Genomic DNA, 24,206 nt, shown 5'->3' on the forward strand with positions numbered 1-24,206 from the left:
CTTTAAAATTGGTGAATATTTTATATTAGTGCATTTATTTTGAAAGAGTTACAAGCTGCTAAATCCTGAACAGGCACAACTCTGAAACTACAGTAGAGCACTGGTTCCCCCTTCTGTCACATCTGTAAAAACCAGTCAGTCTGATTTTCAAGCTGTACACCAGATAGAAATAATACAATTTTATCATGACACTCCTGATAAATCCTTACTGAGGATGTTTAAATTCTCATCTAAGAGACGTTCTCAATTCTTAATGACTGGCAGGGAATTGTAGGTACTTATTTGAATCCACTTGTAGGTTGTCACTCACCCAGAACTTGTCAACAACCAAAAACCTGCATTACTCACCGTGTGAATCGCGGTGAAATGGCCTGGGAAGACATGTCAGGACAGTATCAAAGGCCACCTCCACACTTTATAGAGGGTCGATCTGGTTCTGCATACAATAGATGCTTTGGACGTGTTGAACTAGAAAAACAATGACTTAACAGATGAGGAAGCACCACATACCATACAGTCCTGACTTCCCTCCCCAGGCAGGTTCACCACCATTTTGATTACAGCGTCTTTCAAAGTATTTTAACATTTTTACATAATTTAGTTCATGCTTGGAGTTTCCAGGCTTGACAGGAGTAATGACGTAATATCTGACAATCTTTTCTTCATACTACCACTAGGAGTCACTAAAGTCCAAAAAAGTTAAAAATCCTACAAGCCACTTACAAATGATGCCAGACACTCATGTCTGCATAGTGATCTGTGGCATGAGTCCAGGGAATGTAACGTCGCTCTACAGAAACACACACAATGTCTTCAAAGACGCCTGAAGCTATAAGTCACTTCAGTTTCATTAGTGTTTCCCTTTAAAAGCAAAGAGCCAAAACTATGTCGTACTTGTACACTTTGAGGACATTTAAATTCAACAAAAGGGCCAAAGATGAAGGACTGAATTGATAGAAAACATCATTTAATACAAAAAGACATCCTGTTTGACACACAACTACTACCATCTGACCTCACTGGTCTTCACTTACATTCATTAATAAACTAGCCCCACTAATGATTATAACCTTCACCCAATTATCTCAAGCAACTGACATAAATATCCACAAATCAATGTAGCATGCTTAAAATTAATATCCAAATACAGTTTTTGGGTTCATACACAGAAACCAAATGGCTTGCATTTAGAATATAAACTGGCTGAGCTTACAAGCAACATCAATGAAATACTATATATACAGTTTACTATATTAATATTGCATTGTTTTTGCCAGTAACTGCACATATTAAGCACCTTCATTAGTCCAGTCTGAACAAATGTAGAAGAAGAAAGAAGGGTTTCAGGGTGTTTTTACACCAACATGGTTATAGGTAGACCAACCAAATGGATGCTAATAAAACAGGAGAAACACTGACTAAAGAGCTTCACCTCAGCAGTAACAACAATATGGCAGGAGAGCGCCGAACACAAAGTCAGTATGTTCAAAAAGACAACTGGAGAGACGATGGAACTGAACCTCTTCGCTCAATATATGCAACAAACAACAATTCAAAGACATCTATGACTACAGCCTGAGAACTTCCCTGCACAGACCACAACTCTGCTGAGTACACCTCAAAGATTATCTGACTTTTTCTTTTTTTAAACTCGAGGAATTTAAGATACGGTATCTTTAAAATCCTTCACCGATACCTACAAATCGTGGTTTGACTTTGTGGCGCATTGCAAGAACAAAAACACACAGAGGCCATGCTGGGATGTTAAATGAAACCGCTGAACGCGGAGACGTCATTCAGGTCAAAACCAGACTATCCTGTACAGCCCACAAAAGGTCAGAGTGGCATTTTTTTTCTTCCATTTCCTGCCTGAACTCTGACACTGGAATACAACAAGAACATGCTAAATAGTTGGGTTGGAAAACACATAAATAAATATATGATGTCTGCTGTGCCGATATGAAGTTTTATCGCTGAAGAAAACGATGCTTGGGATCATTCAGAAATGGTGGAATTGCATAGTTTGTCCAACAGAGCCTGACTCCACTGTTTACAACACTCTGAACCCTGTCTGCAGCACATGTAGCAGAGCACGCATCACAGCTAAACAGATGGTCAGAAACAAGGGGGGGTAGTTCCTATTTTGGGGCGTAACTGTACATTATAAAGCTTGATATCAATGCCTACAAAAACTCAAAGGTTTTTACAAGTCAGAAGGTTCCATTTGGCTGCTTCTGCCACCTGTGTTGAATGGACTGGAGCATTGTCCTGGAGCAACAGTATGCTCGTTTAAACATTTCCTTTTTTCTTTGATTGCTTCCCACATGAGTTTTAGTGGACAGTGATATAAGGCTTTATACTATACAGTTATGTATATTGGATTTACACCTCTTGTCTACATGCGAGGCCCAGAACTTTGTGAAATACCCTCGTATGCATCCATTGTGCCCACAGCTGTTCTTGTGTGCATCCACAAGGTGTACGCTGCTTACTAGATTACGAAATACACTGCTGGAAAGTTAATTTTTTTTAAAAAAAGAAGCCTGATTACATTCCCTTTTCCGAAATCTTTTGCATACAAGAATTGTAATGCAAAACCTAATGCACAGCATCGCAAAATTTGTGTCAAAAAAAGCCTCACTGTGACATTCTGGGGGATCCGTTCTATTATTATTATTATTACTACAGACATTTAGTCTAAATAGGCCCACATCAACTCAGCAAATCTGAACAAAACTTTCAACCATCCCAACAAACACGGCCCCAAACTAGTTTCAGTATCACTGCCTCTTTCACTAGGTTTGCTGCTTGTAAAACTGGTAATGCTGACCCCTGTCCAAAATGGACACCTACAGAACGCCTACAATGTCTTCCACAACAACACACAGATCATTGTGGGAACAGAGCTGCGGGTCGACTGCTCGGACTTTTTTGGACGAGCTAAAAGTATCATTGACGGTATATCACAATCAGAATATTTGAACCCTTCTATTTTGATACCAGCAGGGAAAGGACAGTTAAAAATAGTACAATCATTGACTTTGAAATGTGAAGCATGCACACATATGCTCAGTAAGGCAAGCCAGAGAAACCCGTGACACGACAATGTGAAGAAGGTATTAAAACTACACCCAAACCTGAAGAGCAAGAGAGAGACGCACAGCAGCAGTTTCCTCACTAAAGGTGCTGTTTGTTTCTTTTCTGAAAAAGGTGCATTGCTTTGGCTTATTTTCTGCTACAATAAAAGTTTCAAAAACATCCCACTTGTTTTGAGTAACTGCAAGACACCATATTGTGATGGTAAAGCTAAAAGTGAAGGGGAAACTCAAGGCTTCCACCACTATCAGCCTGATTAGGTGAAAGGTGAAGCATTGCTCATTGCAGTCAGTCACTGATTCATCTCTATGAGGTTCCACCGAGTGAGGCCGTTCCCTTTCATTACTCCCCAAAACACAAGAACAAGGCTTACCTGACATTTCATCTCATCCCTAACAGGCACACAGAGGAAGAAAGACATTACAAATTAAATATATAACTTACGGCTCCGATACAAAAGAGTAGTGTTTCTGGATTCAAGTGAGTAATGCCGCAGTTTTACAGCGTGACAAGGTTCTCAGCCATGTAGCAGAGACTGTGGAAGTTGCAGCCTATGCAGCAGAGGTTACACAGAGAGGACAGCAGTCTGTACAGCCACAGGCGGTTGCTCAGGTGTCTGTATTTGACATCCGTCTCGCACAGCTTGGCGTAAGCCTCGCGATTAGACGACAGGCCGATGTCCTGACCGAGCCCGCACGCCTGCTCAATGAGATGCATGTCCGCCATGATTTCTGATGTCATCTGGCCGAACCACTGAGCGTTGACGGCCGCGATCGTCACAGACACGAAGAAGACGAAGATCTGGTGGCGAAAGTAAAAGGCAGAGACTGAGGAAGTATTCCGAAATGGGTTTCTAACCCTTGTGTTGTCCTGCGGGTCAAAATTGACCCGTTTTCAGTTTTGAAAATGTGGGAAAAAAAATATTTTCACAATGAAACTTCTGATGTCCACATTTTCAACATTTGGGAAATCTTTTAATATATTTTGGTGAAAAAAAGAAACTTTAAAAATGTTTCTTAAGAACATTCACTTGGATTGTGAATGTTCTGAAAGAAAATATTAGAAGCTATACTGACATTTTTAGGATTTTTTTGGAAGATTTTTACACATTTTTGAAAATATTTACAAGAATTTTCTTGTCAAATTTGTTCTTTTAAAAAAAATACAACTTTTAAAGGAAGCTTTAAGGAATTATTGGAATTTTCTTCCTGAAAGTTTTGGAAATTTTCAAAAAAATTGGGGAATTTGTTTTCTGATTTCTTTTTCTCAGACAAGGAAAGAATATTTTTGGTGCCCATAAATGAGGACAACAGGAGGGTTAACACAATGTGCTGAACAAACAAGACACCTGAAAGGCTTCTCTGTCATTCATGGTGTCACTGGGATGAAACACAGCGTAGATGGTGAGGTTAAAGAAGGCACAGGCTGAACCCAGGTGGAGGTAGAACGGGACAAGGCGACTCTGAATGAACCCGTAAGTGTGTCTGTTGAGGTGGTTGTCCATCACGAAGCCTGCGCCAAAATCAGAACAAAATATTAGCAACACAGGGGACACCCAGGCTTCTACTTCCATAAAAAAACGTTCATTATTCATGGACTAGGAGAGGCTACACAGAGGAAAATGTCCTTAAAATAATCTATTTTAACAATTTCAGAATGTTTTCATGGATGTTTGACCTATATTCTCTACTGTAGGGCTCTGAGTAGACTTTTATATCATAAATGCACAATACAGCCACAAACCACAGCATCACCATGACAGAAACATAAGGTCTACAGTTGAACATTAACAGAAAGCTCAGCTGTAGCAAAGCACTGTGAGTCAAAAGATCATTTTCAGTTCATAATGTAGCTCCTGCTAAACATACAGACAGGTATGTGTACACAGCTCTGCAAAGCCAGGAAAGTACACACCTTAATTTCCGACAATATCAATCTGTGTAAACACTGTGACCAAGCTGCAACAAAAGCGAATCAGAGTCTAGATGTCGCTGCAAAGGTGGCCTTGATAAGAATGAGATGATACAACGGGGCTTCAATAAGATCTCGTTCACACCTGGTTAAAAAGGCATTCTGCCAGTTCAACCCACAAGATCACAGCAGTAAATACAGGTGTGGTAATACCCCGAGAAACATCACGATTCATCCGCTCCAGTCACATTCAAGGGTGGCTCAAAACCAGATTAAAAAAACATGCCACATCTTGTACTCTAAATATTTCTTTCATCATTTGTATTTCCAGGTTTTCTGTTCATTTCAATCCTTTGTGTGTGTGTGCACATGGTACCAACTTGAAATGAAGGTGACCCAAATCTGCATCCCCCAGTAGGTGGAAAGGAGCAGAAGCTGCAGGAGCTTCACACCAAACGAGGGCTCTCCGTCAGTAGACATGCTTTCTCCACCGCCTCAGTCTCTTCTCCGGTCTGAGCTCCACTGTAGTCTCCCAAAACAGCACCGTCCGGAAAGGCAGGTAGTGCCTTTTGCCTCGCACCACTGCTTCTGGCTTTTTGTAAGAAGGGCACTTGATGCTGCAATCCAGACACTCTGCAAACATACAATCATTGTACCATAATGAGACTGTGACAACATAGACGTGAGGTAGAAGTTTGAGCTCTAGCCAAAAGGCTAGACTCAAACGTCCACACCTTTAGGTAGAAAAAGTCCACAGGGATGGGAACAACTGTATCCTGAGGAGTGTACTACGAAACCAGATAAATGGGTTTGCGAGCTAATTTGAGCCTGAAGCCTGAGTTCTTAAAGCAATGAAGATGGCAATCTTTGGATCAACATGATAACTTAGTAGTAGGAGCATTTATGTCCAGAGTTTAGGATTTACATCATTTGTAAGAAGTGCCACCTTTTCATCAATTCCTTTTCTAACATTTTCTCAATGAGGGATATGGGTTTTTAGCTGAGGTAATCAAATCAAGTTGATTTATATAGCATTAAAACAACCTGAGCTGACCCAAGTTCTGTGCATGTTAACAGTCAAGCAGCAACAAAAACTATATAAAAAAATCTAATATTAAAAAATATAGTTTTAGATATTAAATATTAACTCTTTTTGCTGATTTTGGGGATTTTTTTTCAGACAAGGGAACAATATTTTTTGGTGCCCGTAAATGAGGATAACAGGAGCACTACCAAAAGCCACTGAAAATGTAAAAATGTGATTTAAAAAAAAATATCAGTAGAGGAGGAAGTTTTTATTGCAAAGGGAAGACTATCGAAAAGCTTTTGGAGCAGCTGCAGCAAAGGTTTGCACATTAGTTTTTATTGCAGAGCAGTGAACAGCAGCTGTTTGGAGGATCTGAGAGGCTTTGATGTAGAGTAGGATAAAAGAAGATCCCAAATTTACCAAGGGATCCACTAATGCATGGCTTTAAGAACAAATTAAACAACTTTAAAATCAATTCTGTGCCTAACAGGTAGCCAGTGCAATGATGCTAGTACAGAAGTAACAGTACACATATTTTAGGTCCCCGTTAGAAGTCTTGCAGCAACACTTATGGGTAATATCTGCAGTAATCCCTCTGAATGAAGCTGTGCAATTACAGCAAAGTCCAGTGACAGAATTTGGAAAATTGATCAATCCATTGGTATTTATCACAGAGAATATTCAGTCAATAACATAAATTCACTCTGACTGGGCAAAAACTTAAGTGATTTGCATGTCTTCTTCACAGTGGGACAGTGTCACACATAGATATGCTTCCTAAACATCATGTTTTATAATCTATAAAGGTTAAAATTTAGGAGCTCTGTCATTTTAGAAATAATCATTTGCATAACCAATACACTGAAAGGTAAATTAATGGCGACCTGCATGGCTAACAAATTTCTACTAGCATTATTCTCTTGCAAATAAATGAATTTTAAAAAGCGACAGGTTGGAGTTTTATTTCTGTCTTTGTAGATATTAGGGCAGGACACAGTGTGCCCTATATGTTGTACAAACTTCCGCATTGTCGTCAAGGAAACTGGGTCGCTGTCTTGACTTTAACAAGCAGGGAAATACACACGCGGAACTTTAGCGAACACTAAAAAGTTTGCAGCAGCAGGACTGAATTATTTCACCCACAGAAAACGGACAGCTGCTTAAGATTTGTCGTGTTGAGTGGCTAAAAAGTCACCTTTGCAAAAATGAGCTAAGTCGCAAAGCAGCTAACGCCAGTTGTTTGCTAGCTGTAGCAGAAAGTAGTAAAAGTGCACCGACTAGCGGCTAACAGCTAGCTAAAACTCACTCAAGGTAAGTTAGCTTCACATTAAACTGCCACTTAGCAAGAGTTTACGGTCCTGTAAGTCAGGAACCGCCATCTTTATAGTCTTAGTTGCAATTTTAATGGAAAACTGTGATTACAACCTACCTGTGTAGCCAAATGACAACTTGTTGCAGTTGACTCCAGCGGTGAAGTTACCTAACCGGCTGACAGCAGCTAACTCACCCTGCAAGTCTCACCGCGGAGGGGAGGGCGGAACCATGAGTGTGAGGATGTTCTCTGGAAAGTTCTCCGTGCAGATATTAACAGCAGTAACTGGTTCCCCCAGACAGCTTCGGGTAAAGGCGTTGTTAGGACACACTGGCGACACAGTATTGCCCTGCAGTTTGTTCAATTTAACCTCTTCATTGCAGTATTTCAATATAAAATGTCACAGTGCCCTCTTGGCCACCCCCTAAACCTCTGCAATCACAGTGAGTACACACTGTTTTAGAACTGTGTACCTTGGAATCAATTTCATTTAAGATAATTTACAGCTATAATCTTATTTAAACGTTTGCCTTCAAAATATTTGTTTAAAAAAAATTTACTAGTGATCTGGATGGCTGAGCTTTTGAATAGTTGAGATGAAGAAATAAGGGTTGCTGATGAGTATAAAAAGTTCATCCATACACTCCCACAACATAAGACCACAAATAACTAATAACAGCCTGGCAAAGTCTATTATCTGTGTTGCTGACAAAAAAGAACAAAAAGATGTCCATAGCCTAATGACAGCTCATCTAACCACAGCAGCTTGCAATAAAATAATAAAATGTATATACGATGCCACTCGGCTGTTGACAAATTTTGTTAATCAATTTAATAACTGGAGAGGTCAATATACACAATAATATCACTGCTGCATATGTGCTGCTGTGAGACTTTGAAACCAAAAAATCTGACATGAAGGAAAAGTACTTTGACTTTGGAAACAATAAATTGTATTTTTCCAACAACTATATCTTGTTATTTTTTCCACAATTGGAAATAAAGGTGAATACATCCACAGCTATGTATATTTTTAGCAATTTATTAAAATATATTATACATATCAGATTAAAATATATTGATGTATTAGAAGCTGTACGCCTACAAACACCACTGGCTTAGGGTGACACCTTTTCCACCACCTTAGAGTAAAACATGTGCCTTTGGTTGAAAGCTGTCTGTCTCAGTTAGTATGCTATATTTATATGTAAACAAAAAAAAAGCAGTTAGCTAAAGGTGGATGCATCAGCGGTCTGCAGACAGACCAGGTATAGAATATGAACCTGAATGAAATCCCATTAAGGATTTGCTGGTTTGTGGTATGTCTGTTAGGTAAATCCTAACTAAATAATGGTTAAAAGATATGCAATCTTGTGCAATATTCATTTCACACTGAATCTCCACTCACCTCCAAGAACAATATGCAAAGTCACTTTATCAGTATCAGTATGTGCAATTCTCTTTCTCACTGTATTTTATTGTATTTTTTTTAAATCATATTTTACTCTATTTTTCTTTTTCTTTATTGTAATGTATATATTCTTCCAAGCACCAAATGGAGCAGCGCTCCCAATTTCGTTGTATACCCTTGTACAATGACAAAAAGGCTTTCTATTCTATTGTATTCTATTGTATTGTATTCTATTCTATTCTAACACTCAAGAACAACAGTAAAGCAAAAAGATAAACCAAACCACTGACGGGTGAAGTGAATAACAGTGATCAGTTCATTAAATCTTGGGTCCTGGTATTTATGTGGATGTTGAATTGATGCATAACATCCACATAAACCGAACAGACCAAGCACAGCCTGATACTACGGTAATTTAAAAGCATGAGAATGAGCTTTAACATAGAAAATACATTTTAATTAATTCCCACCAATACACAGCTCCAGAAATAGAATCTGTTTCTGATATCAAAATAGTCAACTTTGAGTTATAATATAGTTTTATGGACTTAAAGGCTAACTGAGCTTTATCATAAAGTATGTATTTTAAAATGTGTGTAAGACTAATCAGGAGGTCAGTTTTCCAAAGGGTGTGGCACTGAAGAAACAATAAGATGTAGTACAACGGGGAAAAGTTGTGCAATATACATGTTTTAAAAAAAGGAAAAAGTAAGACATTTGGTGCAATTAGGTTTGAGTCTATCAGCACATGAAGCCAAACCTGAATGTTAAAATTAGCTGTGTATAGAACAAAGAAAAAAATAATACATTCATGACTTAAAATGAGTAAAATACTCCTGTTTCACCTGGATAGATGGTCTTCTTCAGTGTCACTGCCAAAAAAATTACAAGTATTTGTGTGTGAGAAGGTCCACCTCAGAAATGTTGAGATGTATCCATATCCAGTTTTTTGTTTTGGTCCAAACATCCCAAAACTAGTCAGTCTCAAGTTTCCTTAATGAAGTTGTGACAGAGCCACGAGTTGAGGCACCAGATGGGAGATAAGGGATCAGTGTCGAGCAGATTTACAGATTTTGTCGTAAACTTCAGGGAAGGCTTCCTTGCAGCCGAGCTCGTTTCTCAACCTGTGGTACAGCTGTCCATCAAACATCTCCCAGTACTCCTCTCGGTCCATGTACACATCTGCATATAGCATCTGGAACCTGCAGGTCAACGGAACAACAACAAAGAGGAAGCGCAACTTGAATGTCACAGATGGAGGACACCATAGTTTGGATGCTGAATTTTTGTCTTTTTCTTGAAGGACTCACCCGTGCACCTCCCTGACAAACTTCTCCAGCTGTCGCGTTGACGCTTTAGCTTCGAAATGTTTGACTTTAGGCTCCCCGTAGGCCCCGATGTCCACGTACAGCTCCTCCTCTTGACCTTTGGGGTGAACCATCCCCCTGCCAGGCGGTAGCAGGAATGGACACAGCCACAGAGGGTAAACCTGACACAACACAAGACATTTACATAATGCAAACAGGAGGAAGGAACGTACAGTTATACATGGACCTGTCTTTGAGTCTTACTTCGATGTCCTGGTGGAAACGTGTGATGGCGGTCTGCAGGTGCTTCATGGGTATCAGCATGTCCTGGACCACGTGGTGCTGTTCATAGAGACGCCTGATGGTTTCTCCTTGAGTGAGCTTCAGCAGAGAGATCTTAGGAGGAACCATCCACCCAAACAGCCAGCGGAACACAGGGTTGTTTCCAAATGGAATAATATCCTGGAGAAAAGCCACAAACATACACACAGATGTAACTGGCTAAAAGATGATGCAAGAGTTTCTCTGTAATGCATTGTATTGAAAATGATAATTACCAGATAACAGTTTTAAAATTTTTACAGTATAGCATTAAAATGGCATTAATAAAAAGCATTAAATTTGAATGGCTGATTTCTGCAGAAACCCTAGAGAATACTATTTGTAGCATCTCTGTAGCATGACAATACTTAATTTATAATAGAATGTTGTGACATTTTACTCTTATAAAAAGTTGCAGTTCCTACTATTAGGATACTGCACTTGGCCATTTAGCAATTTTGATGAGTTTCAATTAGGTGTTCAGCCCTAAGTCACACTGTCTTTACAATTTCACTATAAGCTATATTTGACTATATTTCCAACACTGGCACAGCATTAAACTGCAGTGTGGAGATAGGTCTGGTTATGTGAGAGTGTAGTTTTACTAGCATCAGCTTTTTTTTTACAGTTTTGTTCCTCCATAAACTGAGTGACCTGCAGATGTTGATGCTAGTTTTCCCGGTCCCCTTTGGCCAGAAAGGCTTCACCAGATTTTTTTTTAAAGGTTTTTGTCCATGCATGGAGCTGGTGTTGAAGTCTGCGTTGTCCTGGGAACCAGCCGTTTGTTAATGTCAGTGGACTTACATCAGCTTATGTTGCAGACTATCGCTGTTGTCGAGGAGAGCAAAAGAGGTTTTGAGGCAAAGCACTCAGAAGATATAAATGTCACATAAATGTTACAGCTTTGGGGTGTTTTTCTAGAAATGTATCCTTAGTCCTTTTCATAGAAATAAGCAACTGAGACAGTTGAGGAACATCTCATTTTTTAGACTAAAGTACAGTCTGTTCACACATTGGACATATAAAAACACCATTAATGATTACACACTGTGCTTTTTATTCATCTGTGAAAATGAATTCCTCTTGAAGAATTAACTTCAAATGCATATTTAAAAAAAATACACAAAATTTATAGCTTTAAAATGTTTTATCCTGAGAAACTACTGTGTGAATTACTATGGAAAATTCATTCGTGCAGGTTTAACTTCTTCTTCGATCCTGACTGACACACAGTAACCTGATAGGACAGACTTCTAATCGATTCCATTCAGAAGGGAGCGATTATCTTAAGTAGACCAGATGCTTCAATTTGAATTTATCATCTTGAATTTTTTGTGTCTGAATTTCATTTTATTGTTTTTAATGTGGGATCGACTAGCTGAGTGTGACAAACTTGAATGGAGTTTGTATATTTGAACAACTGAATATCTCAAGACATGAGAAATTGCTGTCATGAAATTACAATTTGTCATCCCGTCAAAAGCAATTTTCAAAAATTGCACTTCAACTGTGGAACTGAAACCAAGTACAATATCCAACAATATTTAAATTCCAATATTAAATATTCAGCAGGAATTAATGAATAACATCTAATGAACACATTTTGGATATAAACTAATAAAAAACGTCTAACAGAACATATTTTTGCCACTAATTTAACAATCAGTGTTAAAATGATCTGTTTTATTTATTATTTAAATTTTTTAATTACAGTTTCCTATGTGGAATTTTTACAGTAGATTAGCATTTGTTGTATCTATTCAAGCTTCATGTATGAGGCAATTCTCTCCAGCTCCTGTTAAATTCCAGCAGAGGGCAGACCCAGCTCACCAAACACTGTCTCTCAACCACGTCCAATGTATCAGTGATGGCTATTGCAAATTATCGATTAACAACTTAATCAAAGCCTCCGTCAGGCCTATTTCTGTCTGTGTTTCCTCTCCACTCCCTGCAGAAGCAAAAATCCTTTCAAAAACAGTAGCAGTTCAAAGCCCAGAGGTAGCTCCTTTAGATATCTATCAATTCAACACCATGCATAATTCATCACACCATTTACCGTTACCGAAAACAAAGGATGCCCATCCCCTCTCACTAATGGCTAATGTTCTGTGTGTGTGTGTGTGTGTGTCTAAGGGAGAGAAGAAGCATTAGAGGTTTAAAGCCTAATAAAGAGATGTGAGCAAGCAAGTTGGTAAGATGATGACAAGCTGAAATCTGGCAGATATATGCAGCCCCTTAATGTGATCCTCAAGCTCATCGTAGCACAGATCCTGTGTGACTGTGTGTTGTGAGTACCTGAAGCTCCCAGAAAATACTGCGTGTGTGTCTGTGATAGTACTGCCGCAGAGGGATGTATTCCACTCCGGTGCAGTCTTGTTTCAGGTAGCTCTCCACGTGTTTAAAGAACCAGGGTTTAAAGTGCAGGCCGATTCTGTTAATCTGACGTCAAACAGGAAAAAAAGGGAAGTTAAATGCGATTAAATATGAAAACAAATCTGCATACGCACTCACAAACAAGCGCCTTACCTTGTCAGGCTCTGCGTGGTCCGTCATGGTTCCTGTCATGATGACAGCAGAGTCCAGACTGTACTGGATACCCTCAACAAACGTGTTCTGCTTGTTCTCTGATGCTTCAGTGAAGCGTTTGCAGATATTCTCTAATCCTCTGACAGGCTCGTAACGCAGCTTCACCCAGGCCTTAGCGGGGACTATTTTAATCTCAGCTGCAACCAGGAACCCAAGAGTTCCACAGGACCATGGGACAGCATGGAACAGATCTGAGTTCTCCTCCTATTTAAACGAGAACAAACTGTAAACAGATCTATAGCACATTTGTGGTGATGATAGCGGTCTCTAGATTTCTAGTGTTGGGTTGCAATTTCTATAGAAAGTATTCACCCTGCTTGGAAGTTTTCCCTTTTATTACTTTTCAACATTGAATCATTGTCAATTTGACCTGGCTTTCTGACAAGAAATTACAAAAAAGAAAAAGACTCTTTCATGTCGAAATCAATAGGAAATGTATTGAATATGGCACATTGGCAAATCTAGCCAGAGAATCAAAAACTGAGAGATACATGTGAGAGAGAAGCCACCAAGACACCGATGAATCCTCTGAAGGAGTTACAAGCTTCAGCGGCTGAAATGTGAGAGACTGTGCAAACAGAAACTGTTGCCTGTTCTTCACCAGTCAAAGAAACTGTTGAAAAAAGCTAATATTTAATCTCAAGTACAGTTCACCAGAAGGCATGTGAGAGACTCTGAAGCCAACTGGAAGAAAAATCTTTGGTCTGATTGGACTAAAATTGAGCTTGCTGGATTTAGATTATAAAGTATATTTGGCGGACACAAAATACTGCACATCATCGCAAAGGCCCGCTGTGAAGCATGGTGGTGGCAGCATCATGATGTGTAAATGCTTTTTGGCAGCAGGCCCTGGAAGGCTTGTAAAGATAGAGGGTAAAATGAATGCAACAAAGTACAGGAAAATCCCAGAGGACAACCTGATGCAGTCTACAAGAGAAGTGCAACTTGGGAGAAGATTTGTTTTCCAGCAAGGCAATTAACCAAAGCATACAGCCAGGGTACATAAAACTGGTTTAAAGTTAACAAGGTGAATGTTCTGGTGTGGCCAAATCAGAGCCTAGACCCTAATCCAATTGAGAAATTATGGCTGGGTTTGAAAACGGTGTTCAGGTCATTAACCCTTATGCAACCTGACAGTAGTTTGGAATAGAAGGACGGGGTAAAAACTGCAGTGTCCAGATGCTGTAACTGCAGGACTTAAAAGAGATGAACACTAATACTTATGCAGGCATTTATTTGACATTGAATGTTGATTGACATTACTCTGCAGAAATCTGCTTTCATTTTGACAGTTAACAGTTTTTTATTTGTATATTATTGTCAAAAAATCCAAATTAAATTGACCACGATTCAATGTGGAAAAGCAAAAGAAAACTTCCACAAGGGGTGAGTATTTGTTATGGCACTCTCTGCGTTTTCATATTCACAAACCTAACAGCCACTCTTTCTGACAAAAACACAACATGCTCTTGTTACAAACCACACTACAGTTCTGGAGCCTGTATCAGCAGTTGAACTAATGCCAGATTGACACTACACCACATTTCTGTCTGATAAGATGGTCACTGCCTCAGATTTGCAATTATACTCATGAATTACTGGACCTGGCTGGGAACCATTACAGACAATAAGCTGGTCACTGGCCAATATTTCCTGTCATTGGGATTCAGTGAAGCCTAGCTATGGCATCAGTTGTAGACTATAATACACTACACACACATAAAACCTTAAATTGATGGGCTCCGTAGTCATCTTGGGTTCAAATATCATGTAGTCTAAATCTAATCAGTCTGCCTCTGGTTGAGTTGGGCATCAGTCTGGGAGACGGGCCAGTGAAGGAGGACTATGTGTTTTTCTTTTGATTTTTGGTGAGATATTGGACCGTCTAAACATTTATTGAAATTAGACTATTTCAGTAGTTTAAAATTAATAAATACTCATATGTAGACCTACCAACAGCTCATAAACATCTGTAATGTGAGTCTAACTACACACTGCTTTTTATAAGAAGCCAAAATAGCTGAAAAACACAGATGTAGTTTTTAATAATTACTGTTATGTTAGACATTGTGTCAAAATAACTAACACTGTCAGATAAATGTAGTGGAGTGGAAAGTATAATATTTCTCTTTGAGATGTTGTAGAGTGGATGTATAAAGTAGTGTAGAACAGAAAGTGAAGTCCCCCAGTATTGTGCCCGAGTACAGTACATGTGTAAATGTATTAAGTTATTTTCCACCACTGTTACAAGCCACACTATTACAGCCACTGAAAGGAGGCATTATTATGAGATGATATCTGCAGAAATATCAGGTTACTGTAGCATAAAAAAGCTACTCAGAGAGCTGAAATAAATACAATAACTCAAACACCAAGAACAGAATAAGAAGTGAGAGAAAGAGTATGAATAATACACATGCATTGAAACTAAGGCTAAGACTAATCTATGTTTTTCCATTGGGATATTTTGGCGCAATCTTGTCAACGGATCATCTAATATAAATTAGAGCTGCAACTAACAATTTTTTTCACTGTCGCAGTTTGTCGCTTATTTTCTCAAATAATTGAGAGAGAAAATATCAAATAATGGTAAGAAATATCAACCAATGTTTCCCAAAGTCTCAAAGATGATGTCGTAAAGCCCATAAATATTCAGTTTACTGTCATAGAGGAGGGAAAAAAACAGAAATTATTCACATTTAAGAGGCAGAAAACAGAATTTAGACTTACTTTTAATTGATCAATTTTCAAAATGGTTGCCAATTAATTCAGTAGTTTAAAAATACTTGACTAAATGATTAATAATTGTCGCTATACTCTGATTTAAAAAGTTACAAGTAATGGATATCAGATAGTGTCTATTTTGCTTTTGTCATTTACTGACTAATTTTTTTGTCTGATGTAGAGCAGATGTACCTTTTATTTCTAATCATAATTATATGTCTAAAGTAGGGCAGCAGTAATGACTGTTATTATTATATTGCATTAAATTCTATTGTGGCGATGCAGCCTACTGGTTAAATGTGGGAGAGCTTCATGATACTGGAAAACCTGAGCTGAGTCCAAAGATGGCGCACTAATCCACTGAGCTCACACACATATATCATTCACAGACATCACACACTCATAACTCACCTCAGTGCAGCGAACCAAACTGCCATCAGCTAGAACCAGCTCATATGCAACACAGATGTGCTGAAACAGCCCATAAATATGGGAGGACGACTCAATGCCTGTCCCCATCACCAAGCCACCTGAGAGAGGAGAGAACAAAAGATGTTTTGTGATAATTCAATTTCTATCCGGGGCAAGAACAACAGCAGCCAAACACATGAGCAGACAGCAGCGCTGCCCTGCTGTGAGTGTCTATATCTGCTCCTGCATGGACATCAAGATAAATGAATGTGCCGCGGCCTGATGGGAAAACATTAGATTGTTGATGCATAGTTTATGGCATCAGGAAATCCATTATGAAACCCGATCCAGGGGTGCTTCCAACACTGCAGCCATTTCCTCCCAGTTTCATCTTTGGAGCTACAACATCAGACACCTAACGCAATTAGAGAAGTCGCTGCGGCTCTAAACAGGATGCAGTGATTGATGCCGAAGATGCAGGATCTACATCACTGAGCGATGAGCGGTGGAAATCATCAGTACATCTCTCTATTTCTAGAAACCAGAGGGCCACAGATGATTCCCTTGAATATTATCCACAGTGTGTATAACATACCCACAGTGAGGTCGTCCAGCTCCGGCAGCACCGGCAGCGTCCAGCCAATGGAGTTTAGCAGAGCGGTCACTTGACCCATGTTGGCCAGCGGCTCGACTCTCACCACCTAAAAAAACAAATCCCCATGTGAGTAACAGATGGGACAAATTCCACCCGGACACATTTTAACAATTAATAAAACTGAAAAAAAAAGATTGATTGCATGTCTTACTTGTTCCATTGTGGCAATATTGCAATTAGTAATTATCTTGTCTTCACGTGATTAAAAGCTGGTATCTCTGAGCACATTTAACACGTTCTGGTAGTCAGATAGATAGGAAACATGGGGAGAGAAAAGAGACATCCTCAAAATGTTCTTCTTCTGCCCACCTCCCATAGCCTAGCCGTGCTAGACCCATGCTCTGAAGACGCAAGGGTCTAGGCACGCTCGACAGGGAGGGAGGCGGGCTAAAAGGTTGTCTTTCAAATCACTCTGCAGCAATTGGGTAGGTATACAACCAATCAGCGCAACGAATAGGCTCCTAGAGCGCCGGAAATCAGAGGATGCGGTAGTTCGGTGAAGCCTTATTTATACAGTCAATGGGTGAAGCTCAAGTATATTACAGACATGTTAACAGAAAGATTATTCAGAGTCGGTGCTAACGGAGCTCAACGACTGTTGTCGTTTTTGTTGTCGACCCTGGCAGAGAATTAAATTTGTTGCCGTGGGTTGTCTAGCACGGCTAGGCTAGTTGTTTCCGGTTGTTTCTGTCACAATCGTCGCGCCTCTGTCGTCACTTAGTTACGCCCGCCTTCTGACTCTACACTTCATGGTGATTCATCCGGCCAGTTTTAGGAGCATCCAACCTCGAGCCTTATGGAGGGTAACTAGACCCACCCTGGCAGAGAATTAAATTCATTGCCGTGGGTTGTCTAGCGTGGCTAGGCTACACCTCCCATGTATATTCAGAAAAATCCATTAAATGTTCAAATGTAAGAAGATTTGAGACTTTTTTTTCTTTAAAACATTATTTAATCAATTCATTATAAAACCAAAGTACTGGACAAATTTACTGTTACTTGATGGTGGTGCTCAAGCAAAACTTTATGGAATCATCAAAGTTATTGCAGTTCATTATGTGGGGCTAATAAATGCTTTCTGAATTTCATGGCAAACTATGAACAAATTCTTATAGCTAATGAGTGATATCTCACTAATATAGGAAGTGTGTGTCTTTGTCTGTTCTGTGCTTTCCTCAACAACTGTTCATTCAATTTACCTAATATTTGGAGGCTGAACTGCTGGAGGCCCAAGGAAGTTCAGTGTCGAGTTTAAAGTCATTTGGATGACAGTTTCCTGTATTAAGTTCTGTTGTGCTTTTATCTTTATGCTAGGCAACATCTTCATACAACAGTGTTTTTCCTGCTTTGACGATTGGAAATATCATTATTGAGAAAAGATCATTGAGTAAAGCTGACTGGAAATGGTCAAAGAATGACGATGGAAACTAAACTCGGTTATTTCAGAACATGTGGACTTTAACCTGTTTCTTCCTCCTACCTGCCTCTGTGTGTCCACCTCCAGAATATCCATCATGTTGATCATGATGTTTTTGTGGGTTTTCTTGTATTTCCCCACTCTGAGAGACACGGTGAGCCAGCCGGGTCGACCTGTGCACATGTATTTCTTACTGCCTTCCTTCCTCCACTCACGGACCTGAAACACAGAAAAGACCAGATTATTATTTGTTAAGGATCAGGGGATACACAATAAATGCAGGAATATTTGTTTATTCTATTCAACTTATTTTTTTGTTGAAAGGAAATCCAGTACATCCAAAAAACACAAATTTTCCTTTGAATGAACCATGACCTTCCTTTGAAGTTTTTACTAAAACTTGATGTTGAGACAGTTAAGGGGCTTTGGATGGGCAGTGAATTGAAGGAAATGTACATTTTCAAACTAAGTCTGTTATGACAAAATAGTAGGTATTGTGGATTTGTAACGTATAAAACATAATGTGGTTACTTGAAAAGCAGGTAAATAAGTAGGTAGTAAACAATTATATGTAAGAACTGATGAATGTATGACTGATAAAACACAATAAAGCAACAACACTAGTGTGTAGACTCACAAAGCTGCTTCTATTACCGCAGTTATATACAGAAACATTTTATCATTATTATATTTGAAACACAAGCAGCAAGTATGAGTTTTTTCACTACCCATGATTCCTTGCAAACATGAAGATGTGATTTAATCATGTGTCATCATCTTAATACACAATGAAGGGTTTCTTCAACATAATAAACAAGTACTTAAGTGGTGCCGCTGATTAAAATACTGAAAGAGCAGCTACATAAATATAGCTGCGTGCACATGTCCCCATAGGTTTAGATTTCAAGAGAGATTTAGATTTAGAACGTGTATTTTTACTCCTTATTAAAAATAACATTGTTTGTCTGCAGCAGAGGATGCAGCAGCACCTCTTACCAAATTAAATTATTACTTATACAACTTCTGATGTTACAGGTTTGTTCCACCCAAAATACTACTGTCTGTTCAAGTACTTCTAGTTTTTTGTTCCACATAAATAGTGATTTCTAACTAACAAGTTACAGATTTAAAGGTTTACTTTACCCAGCACTGTACTTTTTTTTGCCATTGTCTGTAGGGCTTAAAAAAAAAAAAAAAAAAGCAAACTTCTCTTTGGAGGAAATAACTGAATGCCATGTTGTCTGTCCCAAAAAATGAGTTAGTGAAAAACAGGGGTCCTAGAAATGTGGTCCTGAAAATGCTGCATCCTCTCCTGCATACTCACAATAAAATAAAATAAAAAACTAAGTTAAAAAATCCATGAGAAAGCAATTTTGAGAAACCATTATAAGGTTTTCCTGAATGTTTCCACAATGGTGAAAACGAAGACAAAGAGTAGGAACCTTAATCTGTTGCAGTGGATGAAAATACAGTTGCTATTGTGAAAATTGATAGTGAAGATCTACTCTATATGCATTACATGTAATTACAACAGAAAATATTATTTTTATAACTCTAGAAAAAACTGTTCAGTTGAGGTTTTAAAATACAGATAAGATGCAGTTATATTTAGTCCTTGTCCACGTGTACAGGGGTATTTTTATAATATAGCTTTTTTCTAACTGTTTTGGCATTTCGTCGATATGCAAGCGCAGTTTTAGGTCACTGAAAATTGAGCTCCTGGTAAACTTGTCTGTGTAGGTTCTCAGCCATCCAGCTCAGGGTAATCGTATGAATTTCAGTAGAAGCCAACCGGACTTGTCTTGAAGGTTCTTGAAGATGTTTCACCTTCATCCAAGACGCTTCTTTAGTTCTTCAGAACTTATAGTTTGGAACATGTGCATTTCTGCTCACCTTCAGTTTTAAGAAGCCTCTTGGATGAGAAGTGAACAGAGCGGATTTCTACTGAAGCTCCTAGGATTATGGTACACTTCTTCCTATGGGATTATATTCAGACATGTGTAGACATGTTTTTATCCTGTTATGTCAAGTGCTAGTTTTACTCCTCAAAAGGGAAACTGGAGAAGAGTTTAATTCTCATTTTGAATGAATTCTGTCCAGATGAACATACATACTTTGCCTGACTTCTCTAGAAAGTCCTCCAACGTATAAATATAGTGTAAATATATGTATGTGTGCACATGTGTGTGGAAAAGACCTCTGAGCTTGTATTGTGACAGAGGGGATCTTGAAGTGTATGTTTCATTTGGCTTATCTCAAGCCAATTTCAGCTTTATCTGACCAAAATAAAGCACCAAGACATACTAGTTCTGTCAATTTCTGGAAATGATATTGGTAAAATATCATATCACGATCCACAATGTGAAGTGACTTGTATGTTTCCTTTCCCTTTGCATGAAAAAAGACACTTCCAACATAAACTGATGCAGAAGAGGCACAGACCGGTTCATAGAAGTTCATCAGGATGCAGAAAATTACTTGTATGATGCTCAAAATCTCCTAGACAATGACACCAAGACCCCCCTACTGAATATGTCCCCCCTCCTGTTGAAACTACATCTCCGTCCCTGCACATGTGCCCCACAGCTGGAAATGAGAGGGCAGATCGATCCCCCGTGCTCAGACACGTTGCTCACCTGTCGCTGGATCTCCTTCACCCGCTGGTCGTGCAGTTTGGGCGCAGAGCACATCTTGAAAATGAGCCAAGCCCTCACATAATAATACACGTCAAATATAACGGAGAGCGGCAGCAGGAACAGACACACGAAGATCCACCGCTGGTGCACGATCACGTAATCTAGACCTTTGACTTTGATCCACAATAGGAACAGAACCAGCAAACCTCCCAGATACAGCAGTGGATCCATGGTGTCAGCGCTCAGTCTGCTCCGGCCCAAACTTCAGCTTCACTTTTCAGCTGTCAAGGAACTCCGTATTGATTATTCCAACCCCAAAATTCGATTCCTGATCACCCCTTTACTATGATAGGTGAGGGGGACTTGCTAGCCGGCAGGCAACTCCTCTGCTTCACGTTGATTGGTCCATATTGCCAAGGGGCGGGATTAGTCGCCAAAGCTTGATGCTCATTTGTCAATCAAGCGGCTGTAGCGAATTCCTGAGACGTAGCCTTTCTGTGGTTGAACCAATCAGAAAGCACGCAGACTGTCACACCATGCAGCCTGTCCTGATGGCTGTGAAATAACACTACTGATTACAATAAAATGTACATTAATACTTTATGTTATGCTTTAAATGGGAGAAGTTTCTGTGCAAGTCACCAAATTACATTCAGTGCAAGTTGCAACCATTTATATTGCATATTTAAGCATGTAGACTTTGGGCATAAAGTGCTTCCCAATAGAGAAGTAAGATTAAACATTTAACTATCAAGCCTAAAAAGTAAGGTTAAGCCCTACAATAACATAAAATGTCTATAAAAAGTCTTCATCCCTTTTGGAATTATTCCCATTTTGTTGCCGTTCAACATTGAATCATGGTAAATAGATTTTTTTCTTTTACAAGATTTTCCCTCCCCAAAAAACGAGTCTTTAATGTCAAAGTGATTTTTTTTTCTACAAAGTAATATCAATTAATTAGAAATATAGAACATAAAAACAGGTGATTGCATAAGTGTCCACCCCCTTCTGTTTTGTAAGTAGTCGATACACCTTTGGTCGCAGTTAGCACTAAGCCTGTATAGACAGGTCTAATTCAGCTTCGTTATCTGGACACTGCAATTTTACCACATTCTTGTTTGCAAAAGAGCACAAGCTCCATTATGTTCATAGAGAGGAAACAGCTCTTTTCAAGTCTAGCCACAAATTCTCAGTTGGATTGGGCCACTCCAGACAGTTCATGTTGGTGCCTTTGAACCATTTCTGTGTTGCTTTGGCTGTCTACTGCAGTTTATTATCTTTGCTATAAAAAAAGAAGTCTTTTCCCAAGTCATAGTTCTCTTGTAGACGACATCCATTTGTCCTCCAGGATTTCTGTATTCATTTAATGCATTCATTCTGCCACCACCATGCTTCAGATGTAGATGCTGTGCAGTATTTGGTGTCCACCAAACATACAATTTTGTCGAATGGCCAAAAAGCAAAATTTTGTTCTCATCACACACCTTTCAGTGGACATTCCATTTCTTAATGATGGATTTAACTTAGAAATATTCTTGCATAAATCTGCTTTCACAATGACATAATAGATTGTTTGTTGTTGTTGTTTTGTAAATTCTTGTCAGAATTGTAATTATACTCTCTATGATTTCATGTTGAAAAGCATGGCAAAGGAAAACTTCAAAGAAAGGTAAATACTTTTTTATGCACTGTGTATAATACAAGTTTATCTGACTGGTTAAAATATTATGATTAAGACTGTACAATATAATATAAAATACAAATATTCATAATTTAAACGTTACGTATAAGACCCCACAGAATTAAATGTAGAAATCCAACGAATCTATTGATTCCTTCGAGCAAGCACTTGGCGACAGCAGAGAGAAAGAACTCCTGTGCAGACATGAATTTGATCTCATCCCATCATTATTCATTCCCACAATCATTTGGGGATCATGTACATTAACGATCATCAGCTTTCTTTTGTCAATATGATCAGGGCTGTAGGCTAAACACAGAGACATTGAGATCATTTTTAGCATTTAGCATTAGTATTTTTTTCAATAGCAACTGGTTAATTAGTAGCAGCTTTGGTGACCCCCCTGACTTTCAATCTAGCATCAGCACCAGGTCATCATGTTGTCCAATATTTTGCTTTCTGATTACTCTAAATCCACGTTTTACTGTGCTCAGAATGGGCTCTAAGTGGGCGACTACACATGAAAGCAAGCATGATTGGTCTACCAAAGAATCCCTCTGTGCAAAAAGAAACCCCCAGGCTGAATAACTTACATACTGATGGCATTCTTATCAGCTTCAGCTGCAGCTTGATTTTAATGCTAGTAGCAAATAATTCTGGTGTTCGTATGCACTTGTGCTGACAAGTTTTGAGGTAGCTGAAGCGCAAGTACAATCTTCGGGAGACCAGTTAGTAATCAATCTGACGTGCAATAAAAGCATGTGTTAGTCTCTGTATTTGCTAAAGAGTGAACTAGTAAATCTGGCAATGCTTTTTATTTAAATAATAACCAACCATTGTGCTTATATTTTCATTGTGGGGCTCAAAACTGAGGGCTGAGACCAAGACTACTCCAAGATTTTTTCTTGTTCACATGATTTAATGTTAGATTTTTGTCATTGTGAATTAATTTTCGCTCTCTGAGTTTCAGCACCAATGACCAGAACCTCAGTGTTGTCCTGGCTGACTTGTAGAAAACTCTCTGCCATTCATGATTTAATTTCTAAAATACAGTTAAAAAGAGCATCAATTGGTGATGTACAGCTGTATGTCATCAGCATAACAATAGAAACTGATGCTACGCCTCCTGATGACATTTCCAAGAAGCAACATGCACAGATTAAAAAGCATACAACCTAAAATTGAACCCAGAGGAACACCATAATTCATTTTATACCTCTTAGATGAGCAATGCTCTGTGCTTAGTAAAAATTCTCTATCGGTGACACAGGACACAGAGTCTGTCTACTAGAATAGAGTGATCTACAGTGTCAAAGGCAGCTCTTAAGCCCAGTAGTACCAAGAAAAATGGTTTGCTCATATCCATATTGAACCTCCGGTCATTTACAATTCAAACCAATGCTGTCTCTGTGCAGTGATTAGTTTGAAAACCTGATTGATATTTCTAGAAGAAGAGGTGGTAGTTGATGAAGTCATTTTACTGATGAAAAACAAGTTCCTCTAAAATCTTGCTCAAGAATGGGAGATTGTACATTAGCCTGTAGGTATCAAGTATTGATGGATCTTCAAGAAGGGGTTTAGCCATTGCATTTTTAGAAACAGTGGGAAATACACTCATCCAAAGAAAATAATTTATGATAGAAGAGAGATCTTCAATTAAAAAAACTGTAAAATGATTTTAAAATAAGAATGTGGAAATGGGATCCAGAGG

At 38.8% G+C, this 24,206-nt stretch overlaps 2 protein-coding genes across 2 annotated transcripts; both read right to left on the minus strand.

The window, feature by feature from the left end:
* Positions 1-946: 946 nt before the first annotated feature.
* Positions 947-7,868, minus strand: si:ch211-121a2.4 (transmembrane protein 205). Its single transcript, XM_022216520.2, has 4 exons — positions 7,464-7,868; positions 5,388-5,640; positions 4,445-4,608; positions 947-3,897 (listed from the first exon to the last, which is right to left on the minus strand). Exons 2-4 carry the CDS (start codon positions 5,485-5,487, stop codon positions 3,595-3,597), a joined length of 567 nt encoding a protein of 188 aa, XP_022072212.1. The 5' UTR covers positions 5,488-5,640; positions 7,464-7,868; the 3' UTR covers positions 947-3,594.
* A 504-nt stretch (positions 7,869-8,372) lies between these two features.
* On the minus strand, positions 8,373-21,186 carry dhcr24 (24-dehydrocholesterol reductase). Its single transcript, XM_051947237.1, has 9 exons — positions 20,815-21,186; positions 18,242-18,397; positions 16,702-16,807; positions 16,107-16,225; positions 12,912-13,175; positions 12,681-12,824; positions 10,329-10,526; positions 10,068-10,246; positions 8,373-9,959 (listed from the first exon to the last, which is right to left on the minus strand). Exons 1-9 carry the CDS (start codon positions 21,043-21,045, stop codon positions 9,806-9,808), a joined length of 1,551 nt encoding a protein of 516 aa, XP_051803197.1. The 5' UTR covers positions 21,046-21,186; the 3' UTR covers positions 8,373-9,805.
* Positions 21,187-24,206: the final 3,020 nt, after the last annotated feature.

Source organism: Acanthochromis polyacanthus, chromosome 4 (genome assembly GCF_021347895.1).
Source record: "Acanthochromis polyacanthus isolate Apoly-LR-REF ecotype Palm Island chromosome 4, KAUST_Apoly_ChrSc, whole genome shotgun sequence".
Classification (NCBI taxonomy): Eukaryota; Metazoa; Chordata; class Actinopteri; family Pomacentridae; genus Acanthochromis; species Acanthochromis polyacanthus.

Bases quoted from the DNA above. Each gene is read 5' to 3' on its own strand.
- si:ch211-121a2.4 (XM_022216520.2), bottom strand. From the start codon at position 5,487: ATGTCTACTGACGGAGAGCCCTCGTTTGGTGTGAAGCTCCTGCAGCTT. The intron at 4,609-5,387 runs GTTGGTACCATG...ATTTTGGCGCAG, and splicing joins TTGGGTCACCTTCATTTCAA to GCTTCGTGATGGACAACCAC. The intron at 3,898-4,444 runs GTGTCTTGTTTG...TTTCGCCACCAG, and splicing joins ATGACAGAGAAGCCTTTCAG to ATCTTCGTCTTCTTCGTGTC.
- dhcr24 (XM_051947237.1), bottom strand. From the start codon at position 21,045: ATGGATCCACTGCTGTATCTGGGAGGTTTGCTGGTTCTGTTCCTATTG. The intron at 16,808-18,241 runs GTAGGAGGAAGA...TTGTTTTTTTAG, and splicing joins AGGTGGACACACAGAGGCAG to GTGGTGAGAGTCGAGCCGCT. The intron at 12,825-12,911 runs GTAAGGCGCTTG...GTTTGACGTCAG, and splicing joins ACCACGCAGAGCCTGACAAG to ATTAACAGAATCGGCCTGCA.